The 22,207-nt window shown below is 46.0% G+C and overlaps 3 protein-coding genes across 3 annotated transcripts in view; 2 read left to right on the forward strand and 1 right to left on the reverse strand.

Annotated features, from left to right (window-relative positions):
• cpamd8 (C3 and PZP like alpha-2-macroglobulin domain containing 8) overlaps nt 1–17,271 on the forward strand; it is a 33,104-nt gene extending 15,833 nt beyond the window's left edge. Inside the window, exons 24-44 of the mRNA XM_011614823.2 lie at nt 12–310; nt 389–466; nt 549–705; nt 822–998; nt 1,396–1,477; nt 4,680–4,836; nt 4,976–5,050; nt 6,194–6,359; nt 6,756–6,842; nt 6,953–7,089; nt 7,173–7,328; nt 7,971–8,033; nt 8,776–9,035; nt 9,103–9,190; nt 11,800–11,874; nt 12,026–12,131; nt 12,315–12,425; nt 12,505–12,717; nt 13,640–13,714; nt 15,254–15,437; nt 16,358–17,271. Of these exons, the coding sequence (XP_011613125.1) occupies nt 12–310; nt 389–466; nt 549–705; nt 822–998; nt 1,396–1,477; nt 4,680–4,836; nt 4,976–5,050; nt 6,194–6,359; nt 6,756–6,842; nt 6,953–7,089; nt 7,173–7,328; nt 7,971–8,033; nt 8,776–9,035; nt 9,103–9,190; nt 11,800–11,874; nt 12,026–12,131; nt 12,315–12,425; nt 12,505–12,717; nt 13,640–13,714; nt 15,254–15,437; nt 16,358 (2,747 nt within the window). The 3' untranslated portion in view covers nt 16,359–17,271. The remainder of the gene's footprint in view (nt 1–11; nt 311–388; nt 467–548; nt 706–821; nt 999–1,395; nt 1,478–4,679; nt 4,837–4,975; nt 5,051–6,193; nt 6,360–6,755; nt 6,843–6,952; nt 7,090–7,172; nt 7,329–7,970; nt 8,034–8,775; nt 9,036–9,102; nt 9,191–11,799; nt 11,875–12,025; nt 12,132–12,314; nt 12,426–12,504; nt 12,718–13,639; nt 13,715–15,253; nt 15,438–16,357) is intronic.
• An 804-nt stretch (nt 17,272–18,075) lies between these two features.
• cimap1d (CIMAP1 family member D) lies at nt 18,076–20,384 on the forward strand. Its single transcript, XM_003974164.3, has 4 exons — nt 18,076–18,443; nt 19,220–19,330; nt 19,619–19,732; nt 19,897–20,384. The coding sequence occupies exons 1-4, from the start codon at nt 18,404–18,406 to the stop codon at nt 20,382–20,384; spliced, it is 753 nt and encodes a 250-aa protein (XP_003974213.1). The 5' UTR covers nt 18,076–18,403.
• A 46-nt stretch (nt 20,385–20,430) lies between these two features.
• cks2 (CDC28 protein kinase regulatory subunit 2) lies at nt 20,431–22,139 on the reverse strand. The gene is given in 4 exon segments (XM_003974139.3): nt 20,431–20,862; nt 21,223–21,256; nt 21,258–21,351; nt 21,903–22,139. Coding segments are annotated over 4 exon segments (231 nt in total). The 5' UTR covers nt 21,962–22,139; the 3' UTR covers nt 20,431–20,818.
• Between the last annotated feature and the right edge of the window lie 68 nt (nt 22,140–22,207).

A 22,207-nucleotide genomic window follows, 5' to 3' on the forward strand; every position in this document is an offset into this window, starting at 1 on the left:
AACGTTCACAGAGAGAATCCATATTTCCACCCCCAACAAGTACGAGTACCAGTATGTGAAAAAGCCGGCCAGGATGACCCAGTTCCAGGTGGCGGTCAAGACCCACAACGACGCTCACTTCGCCCTGTCCTCCAGCCCTCATGACAGCGCGGAAATGATAGAGATCGTTCTTGGCGGTAGGCAAAACACTCGCTCCTGGATCTCCGTGGGGAAGATGGGCGAACCTCTGGTCAGTGCCGCCACACCGGGCATCCTCTCCTGGGATGAGTTCCGCAGCTTCTGGATCAGTTGGAGAGGCAGTGTTGTCCAGGTACCTGAAATATAGGATAAAATGTAGAATTTTCGCTGATGTTACCTTCAATCTTTCCGCTCCTCCATCCCCCACCAGGTTGGCTACGGTTTATATCCGTCCAATGAGTCAGTGATCCTCCAGTGGGCGGGAAGCAGCGGACAGTTCCCCTCACAGGTGGGACACCTTTACATCCCCAGTATACCCGTGGCATCATTTATCCTCTGAAGCTCTTTATTAAAGACATCCCTTCCCACAGGTGCGACACATAGGTTTCTCCACAGGCTGGGGCTCTGTTGGGGAGTTTAAAATTTGGAGGAAGGAGGACTCAGATGAGAACCATAATGAAGCTTTCACTCTGGGGGTCCCACACAACATTGTGCCTGGATCTGAGAAGGCCACTGCCTTTATGATCGGTAGAGTTTTTGTCAAGACTGTTTAGGAACCAGTTTATTCATCTTAAGCTCAATTAAAGCGCTAACTCTATGTGTGTGTGTGTGTGTGTGTGTGTGTGTGTGTGTGTGCGTTTCAGGGGACGTGATGGGGCCAACCCTTAACAATCTTGACAGACTGTTGCGGTTGCCTTTCGGATGTGGAGAGCAGAACATGATCCACTTTGCTCCCAACGTCTTTGTTCTCAAATACCTGCAGAAAACCAGGCAGCTCAGCCCCGATGTCGAGAACGAAGCGACCGACTACCTGCTGCAAGGTGACCCCATCGCTAACTGATCTCACCGTGAGGCCAAACTATTAGTGCCAAACTATCCCGAGGAAATAAAGAATAACTGTCAGTCTAGCACAGACCCCTCCCCCTCTGCTCCTTAGCTCACTTAATCTACATAATTGCAAGAAATTGCACGAAGTTAGAGAACTGTGTAGTGTGTGTGCGCGTGTGCAGCTCTGCACAGATATAATTACCTCCCCTCAAACTATTTGCGTGCAACTCCTTAATTCCTTTTTCGAGTGTTTGCACTCTTTCCACTGCAAATAAACACCAAGTGAACATTTGATCATATCCTGACCTAGTTTAGTCTCACCTAAACCCAAACAGAGTGCTCCCCGGCACTTTCCCGATTGCTTTCATCACTGTTTTCCTTCTCATCCAGGCTATCAGAGACAGCTGACCTACAAGCGACAGGACGGATCCTACAGTGCCTTTGGGGAGAGGGATTCTTCTGGCAGCATGTGGTGAGTCCTTATAGGTGTAGCTGTAAAGTTTACACAAGTCATACCCAGCTCAACTGTGTTTAGCTGTAGCCGCATTCTTTAGCTTTAACTGGGACATAGGTTGCTGGCCAAAGCCATGAAGATTTTATCAGCATCTCAGTGTGCTGCGATCAAATTAATTTGTTCCTGTTGATGTGTTTAAATCACCGGTGAGTGTTTATTTCAGGTTTACGCCCTCCCCCAGGGTGTACAAGTGCCTCATTGTATTTATAAAATGAAATCAACGCTCTCAATGGGGCACTCCAGTGTTTGGATAACGAGGCCTACGCACAATGTGCATACCTCTGGTTGATTTACTAGCTGGGGTTCGGTGTTATGATATTTAATAGCGATAGCTCTGTGAAACGGCAGGTTACATAAACAACACAGAATCATAAACACTCCGCACCACTGAATCCCTGAGGTAAGCAGAGTTCTCAGGATTTATTTGGAGTTTATCAGGGTTCAAACCCGTGGCGCTGGACTCACACTGTTGGCCCCGAGAATGGCTCCTCGTGCTCTAAATTGCATGGAGCCACCTCGCTCGGTGGCTTTAAAAAAAAAAACAACAACCTGAAAATAAATAAGAGCAGGCACCACTGAACCATACTTGTGACGACTGTCAGAGGGTTCCTGCTTGGGAACTGTCTTTGGCTTCGTTGTGTGGGAGTGTGAGTGTTCAGCCTGGGCCGTGAGCTCTTAGTTGACCCATGTCAGGCACCTTTTTGAAGCCATCAGCCACATGTTTGGAGCTCAAACCTCCCCAGCTGGTGTTTCATCTCCAGAGTTAAAGCCGCGCATTTACAGTCTGCACCTGTAAGCTCAGTGATGATTAAATCCAAGTTGTAAAATGTATCTGAGAGGAAATCACCAGGATCTAGTCAACAGATGATTTTTTTCCCAAGTCCCCACAGTCTCATCATGGATCAGCAAGCAGTGTTAACTATTAGCCGATAACACTGCAGACTGGGCAGAAATGTCTCCTTGTAGAATAGAAAACTGCAAGGCAGGATGGGGAGTTAATATCAGACTCAGAGGCGTTTACATTCATTTAACTACATCTTTAGCTCAAATCACCCTCCAGAGTTGTGATTACTGCTCCGTTTGGGTGCCCTGTATACTGTGTGAAATGTAAAAGTCATCTCTGTATGGGTTGGTCATCTGCCCTTATTGGGAGCAACCCTCGTGATGTTATTAGAGAGGCTCACATAACAGCAGATCACCCTTTGACATACAGTCCCACATCACTCTATTTTGTGGTAGTGGCACATTAAGAGGTTACTTCACCTTGTTCAACGGAGGTTGAGAACAGATGAACGGTTGCAGCTGTAGTAAATTAATTGGACCCGCTCAAGGTGCCTCCCTACTTGCTTTCACAAGTTCTTTTTTAGTATTTTTCTAATTTAAGAATTTCCCAATCTCGCTCCTTGACTCTGCACGTCAGCCGCGTCTGATCTAGGAACATTAGCAGAGTTGGGCGGCTGAATACCAGAGATGAAAAGAACTAATATCTGCTACTGTATTAACATAACAGCTGTTTGCATTCCTGCTCCAAACTGGCGCATATAAGATGTTTGCATTCCTGTGCAAAAATAAGTGCTGAAGGGACGTTGCTGATAGAAATTAGATTTTTTTCTACTTTTTTTTTTGCTGGATTCTTACTAAATTCCCTTGCACGGACAGGGCGCCCAAGCATTGCATTTACTAAAGTACATGGTATCAACCTATCAATATTTTACTTGAGCAATATCACTTTGCAGCATATGTCACATCCTAATATTTCACAGTATGTCATAAATCTGTTTGTGGGATTTTTGATAAGGATTACCAAAATGTGGAATTTGTAGAGTAGCATTACATAATATTGCTGTAATTCAAAAAACTTCAGAATCAGGAAGAAGACCAGTTAGTGCTAATGTAAAATTGATGAACACCTCCTGACTTTAATCTGTGGCAGGACATGCTGGTATGATGAAGTCAAATTAGGATGTGGTATTCCTCAAAGATGCTTTCAAAACAAAACAGCAACACCATAGCAATAGTAAAAACACTCAAACAGGAATAGGGAGCAGTTTCTCCGAGTCCAGCTCATAACATTCCCCTTTTAAGCTCGTCAGCCTTGGCTTTATCACGGAGCACACCCATGCATTGTCTTTTAAAAAATCCCTTTGATCTGCCCTTTGAAGCATGGAGCTGGATAAGAGTAGCTCAGAGAGGGGATTTGGAAGTAGGAAGTCAAAAAACAGAAGAAATAATAAGAGAGTGGGGGAATCCGGAGAGGATAGCTGCAGCCAAGGGCCAAGTTGTGGAAGTCAGCTTGTCTATTGCTTCCTTCCCTAAACTAAATCATATTGACACTGTCCAGTCCCTCTCCCCAGGGCCAGGCATTTAAAGCTAGTGACACGATATTATTTAACATTATAAAAATTCTAGCAGCCTCGTGCCTTCATTCCTGGTTTTGTCTCCAGGGAGGAATAACATCCAGGTTCCAGCCAGGGAAGATTTAAAGTTTCTTTTTGAGAGCGAGGTCTCTCCTTCCCCCGGGATTCCTTCTTCGACTGCGTTCCCCACTTAAGGGTTGATTTGAGTAACTGCGGTGTAACAGGCTTGTTTATCTCGGTTGCTTCGGGATTTCAGGGCGAGCAGCTGGTCTCGTGCTGCACGTCAATCGTGGTCAGAGGTGCTTTGGCAGAATGTCTCGCTGTCGCTGTGGAATTGTTGACTGTGTGGCTCTGGACTGCAGCCGGGAGGTCTGTTGTTTATGGTTGAGTTGGTGTTTATTAGTTCAGCCGTGTCCCCTGGGGACGACCTTGGCCTTTCTCCACGGTTCCTCTTGTCCTTTCCCAATGTGACCGACTAAAACCACAACCCGTAAACCTTCAGTGGCACTCCTCGGCCAAATGAAATCACAGCTTTCATTCCCAGAATCTGTGTTTGTGTAAGCTTCAGTATGTTTTTGGGAGATTCTCTAACGTACTTGTGGAAAGACAGATGATGTACTTCAGGTTCTCGGTGCCACAGCTGCAACCCACTCCGCCACCTCCTTCCTACTCCCCCTCCCATTTTCCCCTTCTTTTTGTGTATTTTCATTCTACATTTCCTAATCGCCCACATTCCTTTTCATCAACTCCTGTGCCCAAATTCTTGGTTGTTAAGTATCTCTTGCGGTAAAAACTGTATCCAGGCTGACAGCGTTCGTGTTGAAGTCCTTTGCCCAGTCTCGGGGTTTCATCTTCATTGACCCAGAGGAGCTCCACGCAGCCAAGTCCTGGCTCATCAGACACCAGCACGCTGACGGCTCCTTTCCCGCCATGGGCCGCATCCTCAACAAGGACCTGCAGGTAGGCTCAGGTTTGCATTATTGATGTGTCTGCACCGCAAACGTGTGCCTGGAATAAGGTCAAAACAGACCTAAGGAAAGATGACCTTTTGTGAGGAAATCATGCAACCTTTTCAATGGATCTGCATTTGTGTCCACAGGGAGGCATTCATGGGAAGATCTCACTCACTGCGTATGTGGTAGCAGCTCTCTTGGAGACAGGGATAACCACAGAGGTGGGTAGAACAGTAGAACCCCATCAAAGTAAACGGGGTTAGGTGTGAAAGCGCCAATGAGAATGTTGAAATTCATCCACGACATCAGCAGTTTGATGGGTTTTCCACAGCCTTTACAGTATATAGCACAGGTGGTGCACGTCCACTTCGAACAGAAGCAGAGGCTCCATAGAACAAAATCAATCGGCGTACCAGAACTCCTGCTCTGATGAACGAGAGTCTTATAAGCAGATAAAAAAATGAAATGAAGTGGAAACTCACAGGTGCGGTTTCAGCCCAGGACTTTTTATTTGCCACATGACTGTTGGGTTTGACCAAAGCCTTTTCACACATTGAGCTGTTGGTAGTCTAAATACTCCAAGTTCTGTCTACACAAAGGAGTGGACATTTCTTCTTTTAATGCTTTGATGATAAATCCAAGACAGCAACTGTGTTTTCATCACCTGAATGAATCAGAGTTGAACCTTACTGATGACCAGAGTTGAATAAGAGAAAGTTTCTGGTGATTGCTCTCAGGACGCTGCTGCTGTAAACAGCTTATGGATTAAAATACTTCATTGGCATGGTCTGGTCAAAGGAATGTTAGGATGTTAACTATGTGCCCTTCCCAGTACTGTTCTTGCTTTCATTCCCAACACAGACTTCCTGGTAAATTCCCTGTCAAACCCAAAATCACACATGCATCCGAGCAATGTTCCAGCGTGCTCTTTAGAAAGGGTTGAGTACGAAACAGAGCCAGATCCTGCAAATTCTTGCCTAAAGACTGAGAAACATTACAGTGAATTTGCTGGGAATGTTGCATAAATGAAAGCAGAAGCTTTGTTAATTGTTGATTTGAACTATATCCACAGCCCCATTGTGCTTTATGCCATTTGTGAACAGTTACAAAATGTGAATAGTAAAAAAAAATTCACTAGAAACTCTGTGTAAAACTGTCTAAATGTTACTTGGAAAGGAAAAAAATTGGATCATCAATAGAAAGAGCGACATGCGTGAATGCGGTTAATTACTTTATTTATCTTTTCCTGTCCTCCTCCTACTCCTTCCCCTTCTTTTCCACCATCAAAGCAAAATACTTGTCACGACTTTCAACATTACCAGTGTTTACCACTGTCGCACATTATTGTGTCCTCTCTGGTCCAGGACGAGAAGGTTGCAGTGGCCAAAGCCAAGGATTTTCTGGAGAGCAACACGTATTCTGCTGAGGACCCATACACCACTGCGCTGTCTGCCTATGCCCTGGCTCTGCTGCGCAGCCCATATGCACCGTTGGCTCTGCGCCGCCTCAACCACATGGCCATCACACAAGGTACTGCCACACACACTGTACCATCCGCCCAGCCAGTGAGTCACTGGAGGTTCATGCGTTCGGGGATTGTTAACCAGAGGCCCAGATGTTTCACCGGGTGCCAGAGAGAGCACAGATGTTTGACTGAAAATTGCGTAGCCAGTGAGTCAGGCAGTCAGACCAGATATTTGACCGAACGTGTGGAGAGCAGCTGTTCTTACTGTTGCTGTCCTTTTTCTGGGTCTTTGCCAGAATGTGACATGGCTGAAGGCAACATATAACATTCTTTAATAAGACTCAATCAGTTATTTTCAGATATCTCAGACATTTTATGGTTATGTGCTCTTGTGAGCCCAACCATTGGTTGTCACATCTTTGGTTTTTCTTTCTCCCCATCTCTCTATCTTTCTTGTTTAGAGGGACTTACTCACTGGAGCCTGACTGGTAGCACCGTGACAGATGAGGACACGCTAATGGGCTTCAGCGATGGCCTCTCTCAGTCAGGTATTCACCATTTAGTACACCTTCCTATTGTAAACTCCAACAGGCCACACAAAGAACCCAACTAGTCTCAGTTTCTGCCATCAAATGTTCTGCCGTCTACCGTTCGCCAGTGGTGTCAGCGGAGGTGGAGATGACTGCCTACAGTCTTCTGACCTACACGCTCCTCGGGGATGTGGCTTCAGCCCTGCCTGTGGTCAAATGGCTCTCACAGCAGAGGAATTCCTTAGGTGGCTTCTCTTCCACACAGGTAAAAATATGAAGTCATATTTTTGTGTTATTTCCAATACAGCTTAAGCAGAAAAGTGAAGTGTATATCTCATTTCTTTGCAGGACACGTGCGTTGCTCTGCAGGCCTTGTCAGAATATGCCATTCTGTCTTACGTGGGAGGGGTCAACCTCACCATCTCGCTGGCTTCCACCAACCTCGACTTTCAGGAGACCTTTGAACTGAATAGAGACAACAAGAAGCTCCTCCAGAGCGCCAGGGTAACCAAAATTAGACTCTGCCTCTGGTGTTTCAGCTTTCCTTAGTCAACAGTGGTCTCTAACAGCGCGAATTCCACAGCTTCAAACGTGGGCTTTCCACTTAAAATAAACACCAGCACTTACAGTAAATGTCATTTGAAAAGACTTCCCTGTATAATACACAAATTCATGAGCGACCGCATACCTGAACTACGCTGTGGTATTAGCCATTAATCTCTGTGCTTCTGTGTCCGGCTGTTTAGTAGCCAGGAACTTTTCTAGTGCCAAACTAAACCAGGCATAGCTGGGCGGGATTTCCTGAAAGAGTGTTGGGTCGTCGATTCTATTGGCCCTTTTGCCCTAACATTAACAAGACACAAACATGACAGTGTGGCCATAGGGTTCATCACCACTGTGTGGGTATGAATCCATCAGAACAGCCGGAGCAGTTCAGGTGAGTCGTGTTGTCACCGCTTGGTCGTGTTCCTCATCCTGTGATTAGTGGTTTCAGCTTAATTGAGGGTAATTACGCTGGTTTGTAGCCAGGGAACCCCCTCTAGCAGCACTACAGCCATCTGCAGCATTCATCCTGACTCATTCACCTCTTCCTTCCCCCTCTCAAGCTCTTTGTTTATCTCTCTTGTATGTCTCTTCTCATTTCAGATCCCCAGTATCCCCACAGGACTCTTCGTCAGTGCTAAAGGAGAAGGCTGCTGCCTCATGCAGGTACTGTGATGCTCACACAAACAAGCCCCCGCAAACATTTCAGCTCTTGAACGCTTTCCAGAAAGGAACCGCAATGCTTACTTCACCAGCAAGCATCGGGCCAAAAGGTGAATCAATCCCCCATTGCAACATAATGCCCGAATTCCTTCCTGTGTGTTGGAGCCAGAGTTGGAATGTGTTGATGGTGTCTGTTTATTTCCCGTGTTCCTCTGGACAAGAGGCTGTTTACTTCCTGCTGTGCCTGAAATGTTATCCAACTTGTTTTCCTCAGCCGGTTTCTCAAAGAAAAAAAAAGAAACTCTTTTTTTTTTCTTTTTTTCTTCACACCTCTCCCCATCCACACTGTGCGTCAACACCTCTGACAGCAACCCCCACCCCCCCACCTCAGCACCTGGGCTTTTCTAAAACACAAGAGCCGAGCGATCAAAAGCCCCTTTGCAGAATGGGTCCAGGAGTTTTTCCAGGACACACACATCTGTCTGTTCACACGTTCAGCAAACAGCAGGAGAGTCGCAGCGTCGGACATGTTCAGAAATCCTCTGAGTAGTTTGAACGCAGGCGGTGCGAACATGCAGAATTCTCCAAGGCACTTTAGAGCCCAGTTAATTCCATTGCTCAGCTGGGTCTGAGCCCCACCGGAGGCTTTTCAAACCACCTTTAATTTACTGTATTCTTGAGTTATCAATACTGCAGAGAGTCTCTTTGAAAGCTGCTTCTACTTCTGCTCCCCGCGTGTCTGCAGATTGATGTGTCTTACAACCTGCCCGACCCCGTATCCAAGCCAGCCTTCCAACTCAAGGTGGACCTGAAGGAGCCCGTCCAGGAGCGGCACACACAGCCCTCATCTTCCTCCTCCTCCCGGCATCTTCCCACACGCACGCGAAGCCGTGCCGACAACCGCTCGGAGCTGAACCGGAAGCGGCGGGCACCCATAGACGATGACGACCCGGCAGGACACCAAGACAAGCTGGATTTCCACATTTCATTAGAGATCTGTGCCAGGTAAAGACCCCAACACACACACGCACGGTCCAAGTTTGATTGGTACGAACCTAAATTTTCTGTCCAGGTGGCTCCATTCCGGCTCATCCAACATGGCTGTCATAGAAGTTCCCATGATTTCTGGTTTCAGAGCTGACGTTGAAAGTCTGGAGCGGGTAAGGACCACATCAGTCAACACATACACACCTCTCACAAACCCACGAGCACCAGTTGGCCCCGTGCCGTCGCCTGTTTCTAGGCAGGTAAAGCACCCAAGCTGAAATCCAGGTGAAATGACAGACAGATTCTTCCACATCTGGAGGCCAGTTGATGAAAAGCTTTGTGTCCTGGAACTCATCAGATTCCTCCTGTCTCCAGTGCAAACCTCTGCCTCACATGTACACACATCAACACAGGATGTATATGCTTTACGGTCCTGGACAAACAAATGCTCTCATATCTGAGGTATGGATATGATGCCCAGGGTACAGTAACACGCGCCATGAACATATTTGTCTGAGAGCGCAAGAGCCATGACGCAATAGAGCATAAACATTAATTCTCTGCACGTGTTAATACATTTTTTTTAACTGCGGTTCTTTAGAAGGAATAAAACAGCACTGATGGCAGCCAGGTGAAGTGTGGTGGGGGTGTAGTGGAAGGAAGTTAGAGATGCTGTCATAAACATGGATTGGCTGAGAGTACAAAAGACAGATGGCTTATTTTATCAATGATAGTGAAGGAGAAAGAGAAACTGGTTGTAAACTTTAAAGAAGTCATCTCTCAGCCTTCCAGTAGATGCCTGGCCCTCATTACTGGGCTCATATATGACCCGAGTCCAGGCTTTCTGTGTTTAAAAGAGCTACTCTGGCTGCACGGAGATGTGAAACACACACACACACACACACACACACAAAGAACCTGCAGCACGTGTGTCAGTTGAGGCTGACCCGAGTTGTAGTGGCTAACAAGCTCAGTTTACACCCCTGCTGGCCTCCCTCGGAGTTTTACTGCCTTCCCGACTGCCACTTACATTCCTCAATTTATGGTGGCAGGCTTGGCTTCTACCGTCATGTCTCATTGCTTTCATGGAAGCTGTAGTCATAAATGATTAGTCCAGTGACTGACTGGGAGCTACGGCAGCCTCTTGTCACCCAATATGATGAGTTTTTGCCAAACAGCTCAGAGAGCACTGGAGAACCAGCATTGGGCCTGCCAAAGCTGTCCGGGCAGAGTTTAGCTGGTAGAAGAACACAATGCTTTAGGCAACAAAGACTAGTTGTATAGTGAGCATGGTAGTGAGAAAATGTGTGTGCTCATTCACCTGCGCGCACGCGTGCGTGTGTGTGTGTGTGTGTGTGTGTGTGTGTGTGTGTCTGAGTGGCGCCAGCTCAGGCTGAGCACCTCATAAACCCCTGCTGTCCAAAGGCTGCCACCTTTGACAGAATGAAAACTCCCCCCGTGGGGGAAATCTACTCTACTCTGCTGCCTCTCTACACTCACATGTTTAGCAAACACCGTCTCTGTTGTACATTCATGGCTGACCAAACTTCTACAGCCCCTCTAAACATGAAATCAGATGACCTCAGAGTGAATCAGGGAACCCATGTTGATGGAGAGATGGTGGAGAGCATCAAACAAGAGCTATAACGGAACCTGGTCACACTTTTTCACATCTAAACACAATTTTATGGTGGTGTAGAACTTGAGTATGTAAGGAAACAAGAGGAGGCTTTTTAAAAATATATATATATACAGGATAACATAATTTTATCTGATTAAACAACTGATAATAATCATTTTTATTTAATTAACAAGCCTACACTGTCAGTGGCAATAACTAACTGAGATTAAACCAAGAAGGTGGAGGAAATGGTCTCTGTTTCGCTGTTGCAACTAATACGCTCAAGTTCAGCTTATCCAAAAGGTCACCTAAACATTCATCGTCATGTCGAGTGTCTATGGAAGGAACAGAAAGTGGCAGGAAACAATGAATTTTCCCATTTTTATTGTACTGTTTCCATTTTGATCCCTTACATTGCTGTGGCTGTTGACCAGGCATGAGTGCAGCGACCCAAGAGGTGGGTCTTTCAAGCTGTGGTGCAAATGTGTCCACCCCAGCAGATCAGCTGCAACTCTGGATGACCCTGGGGCTACTATCATTCTTGTTCTCACTAGACCTGTGTGTACCGTAATTCATGACTTTGATTCTTCAAATATTAAAGGAACAGGCTAGTTGATTATTGTGAATTTACCCCCTTGTTGTTAAGTTGAAGCTAGGAGACTGCAGTCATTAGCCTTTCTTCCCCCTTTTGGATTTTTCTACACTGTCTGCCTCAAATCCAGTTTGGCCCGCAATTGGCTGTCGCCGCAGTTGCAGTTGCGTCGGTTGCGTCGGTTGCATGACGTTGAGCTTCTTTCCACTTTAACTTTGCTGCTCAAGTCGCTCGCATTGCGCCGCTACTGTGGAGGCCGTAGAATCGCTGAAGGAGCTGTCCTGTCAGCTGTGGTGCTGATTATTCACTTTTCTAATCACTGAAAACATGCAAAGACACTGAACCCCAGCTGGCTCCTTGAGCTTCATCTCAGTCCTGTGTGTATGTGGTGGTGATTCTCCTGGAGCCCTGTGAGGTCATTAGCGTTAGCAGTGTAATAATGCAGACTGAAAAAGTACCATATCAACACACTTTTATATGTACCCGATTGGGGTCCTTTACCTTGTTAAGCCCAGACATGGCGTTCGCCTGCATCTCCGGCCCTGACCATCTTGCATGTTATCCAACAGCTGCTGATGGACAAGCGGGTGGGACTGAAGCGATACGAGCTGAACGGCAGAAAGGTGCTGTTCTACTTTGATGAGGTGAGTGATGGAGGATGAGGAGGTTTACTCACCTGCATCTGCAACGGGGTTAGGCGCGAGTTTTCTTTGTGGAATATGTTTGCATTTCTCCACCTCAGCGTAGTCTGGAGCTGTTTTGGTACATATTTCTCCGTTTGTCATCCCCTCTTAGATCCCCAGCCAGTGTATGACGTGTGTGGCATTCAAAGCTGTCAGGGAGTACATTGTGGGCAAGACGGCGCCTGTTCCGGTCAAGATCTATGACTACTACGAACCAGGTGTGCCTCTGATGAATATTTGAAAGAGTTGCATAGCAGGAAAACAACCAGCATGATTTATGAACGTTTGCCTCTTTTTTGTGGGAACGGCACCTTAAAAACATAGTTTTGTTGGAGCATCGTGTTTGTTTTGAGAGCGTGGGTGCGTTAACGTGCCGTCGTGTGTCTGTGCTTGTCATGCAGCCTTTGAGGCCACCCGGTTCTACAATGTCAGCGAAAACAGTCCCTTAGCTCGGGAACTGTGTGACGGCCCCACATGCAATGAGGTGGAAAGCTCAAGCAATCAATGGACAGGTGAGACCGAGCCGCGTTCAGCCTTCGCATCCTCTGTACGTGAATTACTCTTCAGTTCTTTTCTCTTGTTTTGCTGCAGGATTCATCCATGCCAACCAGTGCAACAACGTGTTCGGCTGTCTGGAGGAGCAGCAGTTTGAACGGTGCACCTGCTACAGGGACTGCGGTTATGACGGGGAACCTGTGTGCGGCTCAGATGGGCAGCTCTACCAGAACCTTTGTCAGATGGAGGTGTATGCGTGCCGAAACGGGACACGCATCAAGCAGGTCCCGCTGTCCCTGTGTCCTCACAGTAAGTTTGGTTGGAGAGGCACTCGGCTACATCAAATACCAATGATCTTAACAGATGAATATGTCAGTACGATACACACAAATCAGACCCTGTATTTAGACTTGTGGGATTAGGATGCTGCTGCTCTACACAAGCCTGGATGGGCTCTTTATTGTCTGTTTACATAACTGGTGAGCAGTAAGTCCCAGAGATCCTCCAGAATTAGCATGTATGGAGCAGGAAGCGCTTCTTTCCCCCCAGTCAGCTGAGTATCCGAGCTCTAGCGCACGTGCCACAATGTGAGCTGTCGAAACAGCTGTTCAGGTGTTGAGCTGATTACTGGATGAGTTGTCTGAGAAAAGCGCAAACACACACACACACGGACACACGCACGCACCAGTCCATATTACAGATTACAGGGCTCTCTCCAAATGACAGAGTGCTTTTGTCCAGGCCTTTGAAATCCTTGTCACATTCCTTTCCAACGCACAGCCCAACAACAAAAGGGCCTTCATGTTGAGGGGCAGATTGGGAGAAGGCATAGACAAAACTTACTTTAGTGGGAAAAGACCTTGGTTCGTGCCAAGTGTCTCATTCTGTGGGTCATTAGAAGCATCATATTTTCACTTGGAGCTCGCCAACCCTGTTTGTTTGTGTCTGGTTAAACAGCAGGAGACTCATGCTAGTCTATGTTAGAAAAGTGAAAAAATAAATTGTTTCCACACACACACACACCCCCCCCCCCAGCTCTGTTTTTTTCCCTGCTATTTTTGGGTAGATGTTAATTCAGAAGCTTGCTCAGTGGGGTGGATAATGCTTCTGGGCAGCTTCTAGATTTTGCAACAATAAAACTCTGTTGAATCAATTACAAGCTGTTTTGGTGCTTTTGCAACATTCAGTAAATAATCTAATCTGGTGTTCGTGTGTCTGTTTGCATTCACAGTGGAGGCCACGGTGGAGGACAAGCATCCAATAGCAAGTCAGGAAACGGAGCAGCCCTCCGTACCTGTACACACAGGTAGCATCTCCACCTTTCCAGACTCCCCGATTGTCATCCATGTGTTCGCAATATTATATAAAGGTCACAGGTCATATGTAAAATAACAAAAGACAGTGAAGCAGCTACAGAGTTTGCCAGCGATGAGTTCAAATCAAGAAATGAATGAGCTGGTGAAGAGGAGAACCGATACAGGTGAAGATGGGGATTGTGGCTGCACATTCTCCCGCCGCTATGTCACATCTGCTGCGGCGCGATAAATTCACGGGCAGGTCTCACCCTGAAGAATGCATTGTTGTTCTGGCGTGAGCTTAGCTCAAGTGTCATTTCCAGAGAGGAAGCCAGAGAATTTCTGATCGGATGTTTCGCTGCCTGTGGAAGGAGGATGTAGCTGTGTTACCTTTGGCAGCCCGCACATTAAAAAAGTGCGCACATTCGCACCGCAGAACAATGCACATCGCACACGGACACTATTGTGTGATCAGATACTTGTTTAGCTGGGGCCTGTGTGAATGCTCAGGTTGTGCACAGGTGTGTGTATGTATGTGTAAGATGTGGCAGAACGTGCACCGTCTTGTTTCCCACCCTCCAGCACTCAGTAGCTGCTTCTCACAAAGCTGCTCTCAGTCAAAGGCCTCCTCGGTACAAAAGCCAACACTTCACAGTCACCACAGGAATGCAGTTAAGGATTCTGTATTACACACACACACACACGCACACACACACACCTTCACGTTCAGCTCATTCCCTGCACAGCTATAATATGGTGAAGATAGGATGATCAGTTTAATGAACACTATAAAAGAGCGTCTTTGTAAAGCTTTAGAATGCTCATGCATGCCGGCAGCGTGCATGCTGGGAGTTATAGGAGAAGGTGGGCTGTGCCAAGGAAATGACAGTTTCCACTGGAAAAGTGGAGGAAGCTGCATCTCTGGAATTAGTGCCCCTGTGTAGACTTGTCTTATTTGGGAACGTGCACTAGAGCACCTCAGTACAAAGACAAACAATCTTCATTCACAATCCTGCTTTTAGATCTTTGTTGACTGCCTGGTTTCATTCTTTAAGAACAAGGCATGCGGTTTCATGCATATTTCTATGATTCTTTCAAGGATGGTACAAAGTTAATTACACCCCCCACCCCCCAACGTGACCTGATATAACTGAGCATTGAATCAGACTCTGGGCTTAGTAGGCGTTGAAAGTAAATAACTTAATGAAGCTAGACCTTGTCAGCACATGTGACTATACATTTAGATAAGTAGAGCCCCCTACTGACTGCCATGGGTACTGCTTCAAGACGTTTGGATGTACAGGATGAAGGATTTATGAAGCAAATGTATTAAAAACTTAGTGCATTTTCGTCCTCATTAAATATTACAAAACACTGCAATTAAGATTTCTCACCACACTGCCACCTGTAGACCAGGAGATGAAAAGCAGCAGTGGATCAGGAGCAGTAGAGCCATGTCCATGATCCAGTCCTTTAATCCAGGATTAAGGACAATGTCATCGGAACTCTCAGTTTGTTGGACTCCATCACTCAGTGTTCCTCCTCTCCAGGTGAAGAGGAGCAGGGATCCATGGCAGAGGTCTCCTACTACTCCTACGAGTATGACCCAGATTCGGAGCCTTTCCTCGCTGACGCAGACAGAGGGGACCATTTTGACTTCCCTGACGGAGGAGGAGACATAAAAACAGACATCCAGCTCCCCGCTCTGGACACAAAAAACACCCCTGAGCGATGGTATGACCCTCTCCATCAAAATACATTTTTCACAAAATTGCTTTTTGCCTTTTCATTTCGGTTGAACAAAAGTGGAGCGTGGCTTTGATTGTGAATGCAGCTTTCCAGGGGCAACAGGTGGGCTGCAGGTGGGCCGGCTCAGCACCTGGACTCCTTTACTCTGGAATCATGCTGGCGTAATGCAGACAGAATGTGGTTTGGCAGCGCCTCACTCAAATAAGCAACACCTTCTCTGAAAGAGGTCGTGGTGCTCGCCATCAGACGTCACGAGGCATATTTGTGGGTCAGGTTGTCAACTGTCCTCAAACTTAATCTGAGTACCCGACAGTTCAGCCCTGTTTTTGGAAGTTTTAGCCCCCTTTCAACCGCAGGAACTTTAATATCTTTCCCAGGACACCCCCCCCCCCCAATCATTACCACTGATATTACCCAGTAGAGAAATTGGAACCCCAAATTTTTTCCTTTAAAAAGCATCAGAACAGGCGTCACTTTGTGTCATCATTTGGAAAATGGAGATAATGAAGAGAACCTATAAGACGTGGATGGACGATGAGGTCCAGACTCTTTGGAATATGTTTGCAGAGAAAATGTAGGATGCACACAAATGCATGAAAATCTGAGGCGACTTTAGCAAAGCAGTAGGACCAGAACACGGGTCCTAGGCACGGTGGATCTGACCACCGTGCCACTCCCCATCGGCCCAATCGGTCTGATTTGAATGAATTTTCCAGATATTTGTGGTGCGATGGAAACGCCACTCCTACAGAGGATGAAGTTGTTGTTTTTTTTATAGTCCTGGTAGTATAGGAACTTTTGGAAAATTATCTCCAAATTTTCCCTTTTTGTTTTCCACTTGAGTTTTCCTGGATGACAGATCGGCTCATCATCTAAACCGTGTCCTGTTCTCTTGTCGTCCACAGAAACGCTCGAGGAGTGAAGCCATACCCGCCTTTAAAAAATTGTACATTATTTGTGAATATGATAGTGAATGGAGAGAGGAGAGGTTCCTGGCCAGCCTGAAGGGGAGAGATGGAGAGTGTGAGAGTGTGTGACCGTTGTTTGGACTCTGTGTGGATGGAATTGTTGTTGTTGTCATTGTTTATGTGGTTGAATGTGAATGGCTGCTATTAAACTAGTGTTCTCCCATCTTTATTATTATTATTTTTCCTTCGTCCAAACCCATAGTACCATAGCATCTATGTTATTCACTGTACTGCTTTTATAATCACTAGAGGAAATAATCAAGTATTTATGTTTGTAATTACACCTGACTTTAAGCAAAATATTTTGTTATATTTTCTATCTGTGGTATTTATTTGTAGCTAGAGGTCATATCATTTTGATTGTTGTTGTCACAGCACATTTACACCGTCTACATTTCACCCTTGCGGAGTCCAAACCAACATTTGTGCTGTCAAAAGCATTTTTTTTTAACTTGACAGGAAGCTTTAACCCAGTTGTTGAAATGTGTGATGAACCCTTTGCATGCTGGGAAAGACAGATGCCCTCGCCGCACGAAACATAAGCTCGACCACTTTTCTGTCAATGCAGATAAAGAGACGCACAAGCCCGTCACGTCTCCTCACATCGGTGTCTTTCCCTACCTGCCTTGAGATTTGATTGTACAGTTGATAAGCTATGTTGGGGGTTTTTTTTCTTTCTTTTTTTTTTCTTGATTCGTAAAGTGATTGATCTGAAAAAAAAAATCAAAAATGAAGTTTTTGAATTTCTGTAAATGTACCAAAAACTTTGATTAAACAGCCACTATTTGAAGCTATCAGAGGTCTTTGCCCTTCGAGAAACAAAAGGTGAATAAAAGTGTGTGTGCGGTTCAGCTTGAGGCGTCGCTGTCTTCCTTCCCTGGGTGTCCTGTTGTGAACGAATGCATGTCTGCTCCGTTCATGAAAGCCGCGTTGCCCCGCTTCCTTTGAAGGGCCAGTTGGGTCTTGAGCTAATTTCCTGTCAGCTGTGAGTTGTATTACAGCCCTGCTGCTTCAGAGAACCTTCTGCTTTGATAACCGCCTCTGATCCCCCTTGACATGCCCCTGATTTAAAGAGCCTACATCTCCTAAAAATGTGGTTCTGTGTCAATTGTTTGTGGGGCTGCCAGCAGCAAATTCTGTTTGCCGCAGCAGCGGCCCAGGAGAGGGCTGGAGCCTGTTAAAGTTTAATGTTTGTTTTCAGTTCCTCGACCCTCTCGGTTACTGCGGCCTCCGGTGCCCTCCCCCACGGGCCCCAAACCAGGCCTTCGATCTATAAATCATCGCGGGGAGATGATTAGAGGACAGGAACTGTAACTGCATCTGGGTAATCCACTTGACCTGAAGTTAGCAGAAAGTAGAAGGCACCGGGGGCCCGCCGACATGAAAGCACAGAGGCTGTGACCCTCCAGGTGTGCTGCACTGCAGCTGACCCCGAGAGCAGTGGGGGGGTGGGGGGTGGGGTGGGGGGTTCAGCTTCAGGATGCACTGGTCAGGGACATGGTTGTTTACTCCAAACTCTGCAGAGCGGTCTCCTGCGTGGCTGAAGAGTGATACTGCATATCCACGCCGCTGTGAGCAGAAAGAGTGAAAAGAGAAAGGGGGGGTGGGGGGGATCCTGGTTTCAGGCCCCGCAGGAGGATCTAGCGTTACATGAGAGTTAATCGGGGTGATGACATTGTTCCAGGGTAGCAGCTGAGTGCACCCATACATCCACCTGTCCGCGTCGCCACTGATGGAGCAGAGACAGATAAAACCCTGTCCGGTGCCGTCTGCTCCGCTGCTGCCACTTTCCTCCATATCAGACAGCTCAGGTTTCCTTATTGTCTTCCAGGGAAATTAGGGATTGATTCTGGATCGAGGAGGGGGGGGGTGCTCTGGGTTTCACTGGTGCAGGGAGGGGTCATGGGTGATGCTGCGAACGGGAGAAACCGTGCCGGTATCTTGGAGAAAAGATTCGGATCCATGAGGGATTCCTGGAGGTAAATGGAGAAGAAGTACGCAGAAATAACAGGAAAAGAGAGAGGTGAGTTTATCAGCCCTTTAAGGGTAAAAGCCGGGATGTTGGGGAATGAAAGGATTCATTCAGTCCGCAGACCCCCTCCTGTAAATGTAAATGTGTGTGCTGATGGAAAGTACCGGGGGTCTGAACTGGTTTGGGTGACTGGTGTTTTGTCAGCGGGAGGCTCTGAAGCAAAGTCACCCTGAAAAAAAAACTCACACCAGCCAAAATTTTGAAATAATCTTCCACATTTTTGAGTAGAATAATTCATATTGTAATGATGCTTGTGTGCAGCCAGAATATATGTTATACGGTGGGTAGGTGTTAGTGCCTCTGAAGGTCCCGTTATAAACGTTGTTCAAGACACACGATCTAAAATATTTCTACCTGTTTGTGTCTTTATTTTATCACATTTTTTGTTGACTGATTTACATTTCTGATTTATAAGTGGGCATTAAGGTAGGATTTTCAACATCTCTGTGGTGAACCAGAAATGTCAGCTTTTTTTCTTTAAAAAATAAATAAAAATAAGTTGAGAGACACATTTCTGCTGATATGGCATTTTTATTATTTTTTAGGCTGTAATAGATTTATATACACCACATGCTGATTTATTTAAGGCTGGGTTAAATGAGTATAAGTAGTTACTAAATCTATTTGTTTCAGCTTTTTTAATTTGGTCAAACTACAGCCAGGGTGAACTACAATTCGCTTCCCCAACGCTGTTATAAGAAATACAGGGTTGTGTGTGTGTGTGTGTGTGTGCGTGCGTGTGTATGTGCGTGTGTGTGTGTGTGTAGGTCCGGGTCCTGGACGTTATGGGCTCCCCCCGACTGTTGGATTTGTTGGCCATGACTTCACCAAACTAACCAGTCCTGCCTATTCTTTCCATGGAAAGATGACTGGCAACAGTAGGTTAACATCTCAGAAGAGGCCTGTTAGATTTTTCTAATGCAACATGTTGATATTTATTAAATTCAGTTCTTGATTTAAATTTTTTCATAGGTTAAATTCATATTTACCTTTTTGGGATTGGGCTCTGGTGCGTGCTGCCTATTGTAGTACACATATGCAGCCACTAGATGGAGACAGCCCCCCATAGTTTAGTCATTATTCGTGTCCGCCGCTATTAAAAAGAAATTGCAGCAAACTTACCACTTTTAATGAAACTATTTTTTAACTTTTCATTCTCTGTGCAGTGTATTGTGTTGACTCAAGTCCTGGGCCCAAGTATCACATTGATGCAAGAATGACTCGGTTTGGAAGAGACGGCACGCCTGCCTACTCCATGTTGGGTCGAATTAAATCAAAGAGTAAGTTCCAATTCATCACATGGAGACACTGGTCCGTTGTTCAGAACACCTGTGCCTGATGCCACTTCTAAGGACGCAGAGTCAGCTGTTCCAACTGAAAATCTGAACTGCTCCATAGCAGGAACAATCAGGACATCTGTTCCTAACTCCTGTCTGTGTATTAGAGCAGCAGTTCCAGACACCTGGACCAGGGACATACAGCCCAGAGAGAGCTCCACCCTGCAACCTCCAGCGAAGACCCCCATGCTTCACCATGCGCTCCCGTACACAGTACAGAAGCACCGACTCCGTCCCTGCTCCTAACAAATACTGCCTTCCTCCAGTCATGGGCCCCCAAGTCCCAAACAAACCATCCAGTGCGAGCTACACCATGTCAAGGAGCTACAGCACAGGGGGCCCATCTGTGGATCTGGCCAAGACGCCAGGGCCGTGCAGGTACAACACCACCGACCTGAATCTTTATCTACCACGGCAACCAGCATTTTCTATGCTGGGACGGCACAAAATGCCCAGAGATGCTACCAAGAAACCCGGGCCTGGAGAGTACAACCCAGAAAAGGTTACGGTTAACAGAGCTCGGGCCCCTGCCTATTCTCTGGGCATCAGACATTCAGAATTTGTGACTCCACTTGTTGTGAATGTTTCTGATTGATCGGCCACTTTCAGACAATAAAGCTATGATTAAAAAAAATTTTAAATACAGAGACAGTGCCGTGCATTTTATTTTGGTTCTTTAACAAAGAACTTGCTCAATCAAATGCAACAGTCAAAGACGTACATCAATATTTACAACACAAACGTATTTCAAAAACACAAAATTCACACCCAGAAAACGTGGGCCTTGAAAAACAAATAAAGTCTGCTCAAATCAAATGACATCAAGCCATAAAAACATGTAAAAATGTACAGAGAACCTTCCGAATCTTATTCACAGTGGAATCAAACCATTTGCCTCATTAAAGACAAAAGAAAAGGAGCAACTAAATGTTTTCTACACAATGCACTAACGTACGCAGCAGGATGTGTCGTCTCAAGACGACGCGGACCAATAAAGATGATAGCAGAAGCTTTACAGATGGCGCCTCCTCAGTCCTTCGAGAGGGGTCTTCTGAAGAGCAGAATGTGTGGTTCTGTGAGGAATAAAGCACAGGAAGAAGCTGTTAGCATCAGCCACACAGCCATCACCACATTTTATCTACCTTTGAGTAATAATTGTGGACTGATAAACATGTGATGTAAAGCAGGAGCCAATTATTGCCGTAAATGTGCTGCACACCACAGCGATGCTGCATGTGGATCAGTATTTTCAAAATTTCTGAAATAAATAAATTCATATTCATGTCAGTTGAATTTCATTACCAATACTGATATTTGAACCTGAAAAGAACTTAAAGTGTTGATTGGATAATAAAGAATCTCAGTGGTGTTGAAGACCAGACTTTGGGTATAAAAAAAGTCCATACAAATCCCCTTAATCTATGAATATTAACCTGGTTTGTGGATCATGTAATGCATCCAGCCCTGGACTTTGCTGCACCCCCAGTCCCCTCCACTCATCTTCCGACATCAGGTGGGAGGAAGGCACCAGTTTAGACAGCTCCTTGGGAAGCACCACATGCCTACAGGGCGACAAAGTCACATTTATATACCCCGGAGCAGCTGGATGTTCCGGAGTTTCCTGGCATTAAGTCCTGCTGAGAAGTCTGGATGTCCTTGAGTGGCTAAATGATCCGGTGAATGATTTACTAAACGCAATATCCGTCATGGAGGGGTCGATAACAGACACTCAAGAGTTAACCGAAGTTATACTGGGAAATAATGAGGTCACCGATGAAACAGGTTAACTGTTTATATATGGGTAAATGCGTCGTGTAGATTTAAGTCGGTTAACAGATTTCGCTGCATTAACAGTAAAACGCCCCTAAAATTACAAGTGCTCTTATCGTTAGCCATGTAGCAGTTAGCGCAGTTACATTAGCTACTTAGCTAAGAAACTTAAAGTAACACCGGCTTTAGGTTTACGTGCATGGCCACCAATTACCTTTTATCAAAGTGACGTTGCCTGTAAACATTACTGATCTTTTGAGGTTTGTAGCTGCACCGACCTCTAACATTGACAAAGTTAAATTTGCAAACATGCAGTCAACGACAGCCGAAGCGTTTCTCCCACCTGTACTCGAACTCCTCGTCGTTGTACTTGTCAGAATAGTAAATTTGCTTCTTCGACATTCTCGGCTGATGAGAGCAGTCACGATTGGATACCCCCAAAGTTTCTTAAGGTGCAGGAGAAGGGCCAAAGTCGTGTTTATATGCGGCGACGGTGGCTAACTCCCAGATAAGCGAGCGCGACCTGTCATCTGCCGCTGACAATTCAAACCTCAACGGTCGACTCTGACTGGTCGATCAGCGGCACGTGTGCAGCCCGGCCATGTCCAATCGTCTATGTATAAGAAGATAACTTACTCGGTTGCGAAA

Source organism: Takifugu rubripes, chromosome 20 (assembly GCF_901000725.2).
Source record: "Takifugu rubripes chromosome 20, fTakRub1.2, whole genome shotgun sequence".
Taxonomy (NCBI): Eukaryota; Metazoa; Chordata; class Actinopteri; order Tetraodontiformes; family Tetraodontidae; genus Takifugu; species Takifugu rubripes.